The following is a 3,881-nucleotide window of genomic DNA, read 5'->3' on the forward strand; positions in this document are numbered from 1 at the left end:
TTTTTTTTTCTTTCCCCCCCCCCCCCCCCTCTTATTTTTTGTTCTTTTTCTGGGTTTGCAATTTTCTTTTGTCGGTTTCATGTCAGTGTGAGTGGCATTTTGTTATTTAGAAACCGAGTGTTGTTAAGTATGGTCATAGGAGAAGCCGAGCAGCGAGAAGCTTTCCTGTCAGATGACATACAAATTATCTTACGGGTATCCATCTGGGAGTTGAAAGTCTCCATCATCATCAGCGTCTATTTCTTTTTATGAGGATGCTAGGTGAAGAATTGGAGGTTTATACCTGGTTAACTTTAATTGACACAACTATAACACTGCTGGTAAAAAGTGTGTTTGAAGTTTATAACATAATAAGAAAAACAAACAAGATGGTTCTTTCTTGTATTAACTCCTTGTTGTCTTCTGCTTTCATCTTGTAATTCCTGCTATACTTTTTCCCAATTTAATTATGCCTTGTTTTTTTAAAAAGTTTTCTCCCCCTTGTGTTTTTAGTGGTTCTTCGGAAGGAAGGGTTTACGCTGCAGCATATGACGATTTACGGAAGCCAGAGCATGGAATTGTTTGTTCTTAAACTGAGAAGCATCTGCATCACCTTTGACTACTTCTTAAAATTTTCCATCTCTCACTGCTTTTTAAAAATTTCAAGGCTCGTATTGTTTAGTACATCACCTTGTGTATGACTTTGATTGAGTTAATAATAACATGACACATACGGATGTAGTGGCAATAATATCAGTATGTCGAAGTTCATAAGGCCCTTTTCTTCCCCGATTTGATTCCAGCATTAAGTGTTTTTTCCCCCTGTGTTACTGTGATGAACCTGTTTGTATTAAATGCTGGTAAAATCTTGCCTTAACGATAAATAGTCTCAGATCTACACAATAATTTGCAATATTTGTGTTAGACAATAACAGTGTTGGCTTTGTACAAAAACATTCAAAAATTTGTGACAAGTTGTCTGCTTTGCAATTTAAGAAATTGGAGACTCAATTCTCACGTCTTCTTCCTCATTATTTCCCATCCTGCTGCCAGAATCAGCAGATTCAACTGGTCTATACCCTTCCCATCTCAAAATTTCCGTCATCTCTTCCAGAACACAATAAATCTCTTTAGCTTTCACATGAAACTTGTCTCCAGCAGCAAACTCATGAACCCCACCATCCACTTCAATCCAACTGAGACCTGTAACCTTCATTACTCTTCTCTCCTCCATCCTCCTCCTCATTTTCCTAAAATCCTCCCATCTCCCAACCTGCGCATAGATATTCGAAATCAAAACGTAAGGACTTCCATCGTCTGGATCAAGTTCGATCATCTTCTTTGCCACAGTCTCTGCAATCTCAACATTCCCATGGTTTCTACAAGCAGCTAATAATGTGCTCCATACAACATATCCAGGATCCATTGACAAATTGCAAGCTATCTCCATCGCTTCCTTTAGAAATCCAGCACGGCCGAGCAAATCAACTAAACATCCATAATGCTCAATTCTTGGTTCTATGTCGAATGTTTTCACAAGGTTGAAGTACTTTATACCTTCCTCTGTTGAGCCTGAGTGTCTACAAGCATTTAGAACACCAACAAATGTAATATGGTTTGGCCTGATGCCCAAATGTAGCATTTCAGAGAAAACTTGAAGAGAATTCTCGGTTTGGCCATGATTCGCGAGGCATCCGATTATACAACTCCAATGGTTGACATTCTTTACTGGGATTAACTGAAAGACTCTGTAAGAAGCATCAATGCTCCCACATTTACTGTACATGGTGATCAACGCAACACCAAGAGCTCCATCAAGAGGTAAGCCGTTACGTGCTATGTACCCGTGTGCTCTTCTTCCCAAATCAAGCAGACCCAGATCAGAAATAGCCGATACGAGGCTCACCATAGTCGACTCATCTGGTTTCAAACCCGAAACCTGTAGCTCGATGAAGAGCACAATAGCTTCATAGGACAAGCTCGCCTTCACATACCCTGCCATCAACGAATTCCACGAAACAATATTTCTCATCGGCATCTCATTGAAAATTCTAAACGCCGAGGTTATATCACCGAATTTCAACAACCCAGACATCACAGAGTTCCAAGTGACCGTGTTTCTTTCAGGCATTCTATCGAACACGCGGCGGGCATCATCGATACTGCCACATTCAGCATAAGCGTTGATGAGAGAGGTGAGGATGAAGACGTCGTGCTGCGGGATGGCGTTGGATTTGAGAACGAAGCAGTGGATTTGTTGGGTTTGTTTGAGAGAGGAGAGATGAGCGCAGGCTTTGAGGATTAATGGGAAGGTGAAGTGGTCTGGGTGAAGAGTTGGCGTTGAGAGGAGTAGCTGGTTGAAGAGGGAGAGGGCTTTGCTCGGTCGGTGGGATTCGATGTGGGTTCTGATGAGGGAATTGTAGTGAGAAATAGGGCTGGCTTTTGAGGTTTTGGAGGGGGGTAGGTCGAGAGTGTGGGTGGGTTTAGGGGGTGGGTACGGAGAGAGGAAGGGGAGCGGACGTGGAGATGCGAGAGAATAAGAGGGTATCATTTTTTTTTTTTTTTTTTTCGACGTGGAGATGCGAGAGAATAAGAGGGTATCATTTTTTTTTTTTTTTTTTGCATCAGTTTGAGGATTCTGGAGTGCTGAAGGGTTCAAAACAAGCTGTTTTGCAGCTTGAAGTAACCGATCGGTGTTAGCCAGGTAGCGCATGTGATGGGCATATTTGGTTGTCCAATTAACCCATGTTTTAACCCAAGACAATATTCATTTTTTATTACATTGATTTAGGTTTCAGCAGTCCTATTTAAGGAGTTTTTAGGTTTTCAGTATGAATATAGATAGTGTTATTAAATTTGATAATAAGATATATCACTAATAAATCCACTCAGTGGAGAATAAATAGCTTGAATTGCGAAAATTAATAAATGAGGTACTAATATTGTGGTACATGGTATTGGTACCTAATCCACATCCAAAGATTGTGACCTAACAGTTTGTTTATTTATTGTTTAAATAAAAATTTAGAAAACTTGACGCATGTATTGTGGCTCTCGTTTCACAACCAGATTTTATTTATTTATTTATTTTTGCGCGTGTGTGTGGATTACGATGCACCGACTTTCAGCATGCTCGTTTTCAGCATTCGAAGTCCAAACACAAATACTGATAAGACAGATGTATATTATAATTAGATGATGTTGCGTGCAATTTTGCTCTCTGGTTTTGAAATGAATGTCAATTAGTGATTACAAGAGTTAATCTCAAGTATAACGACAAATTAACGTTGGAAGAATTGATTGCTGTACTCAACGACGGGTGAAACAAGTAAGCTGATTTGGTCAACAATAAATCAAAGAGTAACAATTTAGGACAAATTTTTAAATTCGACCTATTTAGAAACTTAAGTGCAAAAATGAATATGTTTTTAATTTAATTACCAAATTCGATCCAGTTTCAGCCAACTGTCTACAACTGGATCGAATTTGAAGAAAAACATTACGAAACTTCACCGGACTTTAAGTCCCGTGAAGTTTAAGTCATCGCTAAGGAACTTGATTAGGGGGTATATAAGTTCAAGAGACTTGAAGTCCCGTGAATTTTTTTTAGCTATAACAACTTCACGGTACTTTAAGTCCCGTGAAGTTTCTGCTAGCAGCCACAGGCGACTTCTTTGCACCGGACCTCTTCTCGGGGGCTTTCGCGGGCTTCTTCTCCTCTGCTGAACTCGGCGTGGCGACTACAGTCTCTAGTGCTTCAATTGGTTTGATGTCACATAAGCTCAAACACCTCAGGGGCATGTAAGATTGTAATTGGGGTTTTTAAGAAAAAAAAAAAATTTGTTACCTTCAAGTTTGGGATCTAGAGTGGCGGCAACTGGGGGAGTCGAGGCAGCCTTCTT

At 40.0% G+C, this 3,881-nt stretch overlaps 2 protein-coding genes across 3 annotated transcripts in view; one reads left to right on the plus strand and one right to left on the minus strand.

Annotated features, from left to right (window-relative positions):
* LOC109833461 (pre-mRNA-splicing factor CWC22 homolog) overlaps window positions 1–768 on the plus strand; it is a 5,163-nt gene extending 4,395 nt beyond the window's left edge. For both annotated transcript variants that reach the window (XM_020401134.1, XM_020401133.1), the window contains exon 5: window positions 493–768. The gene's annotated coding sequence lies outside the window, so the exon portion shown is untranslated. The remainder of the gene's footprint in view (window positions 1–492) is intronic.
* LOC109833462 (pentatricopeptide repeat-containing protein At5g48910-like) lies at window positions 837–2,531 on the minus strand. Its single transcript, XM_020401135.1, has one exon. The coding sequence runs from the start codon at window positions 2,528–2,530 to the stop codon at window positions 971–973; it is 1,560 nt and encodes a 519-aa protein (XP_020256724.1). The 5' UTR covers window position 2,531; the 3' UTR covers window positions 837–970.

This window comes from Asparagus officinalis, chromosome 3 (assembly GCF_001876935.1).
Source record: "Asparagus officinalis chromosome 3, Aspof.V1, whole genome shotgun sequence".
Taxonomy (NCBI): domain Eukaryota; kingdom Viridiplantae; phylum Streptophyta; class Magnoliopsida; order Asparagales; family Asparagaceae; genus Asparagus; species Asparagus officinalis.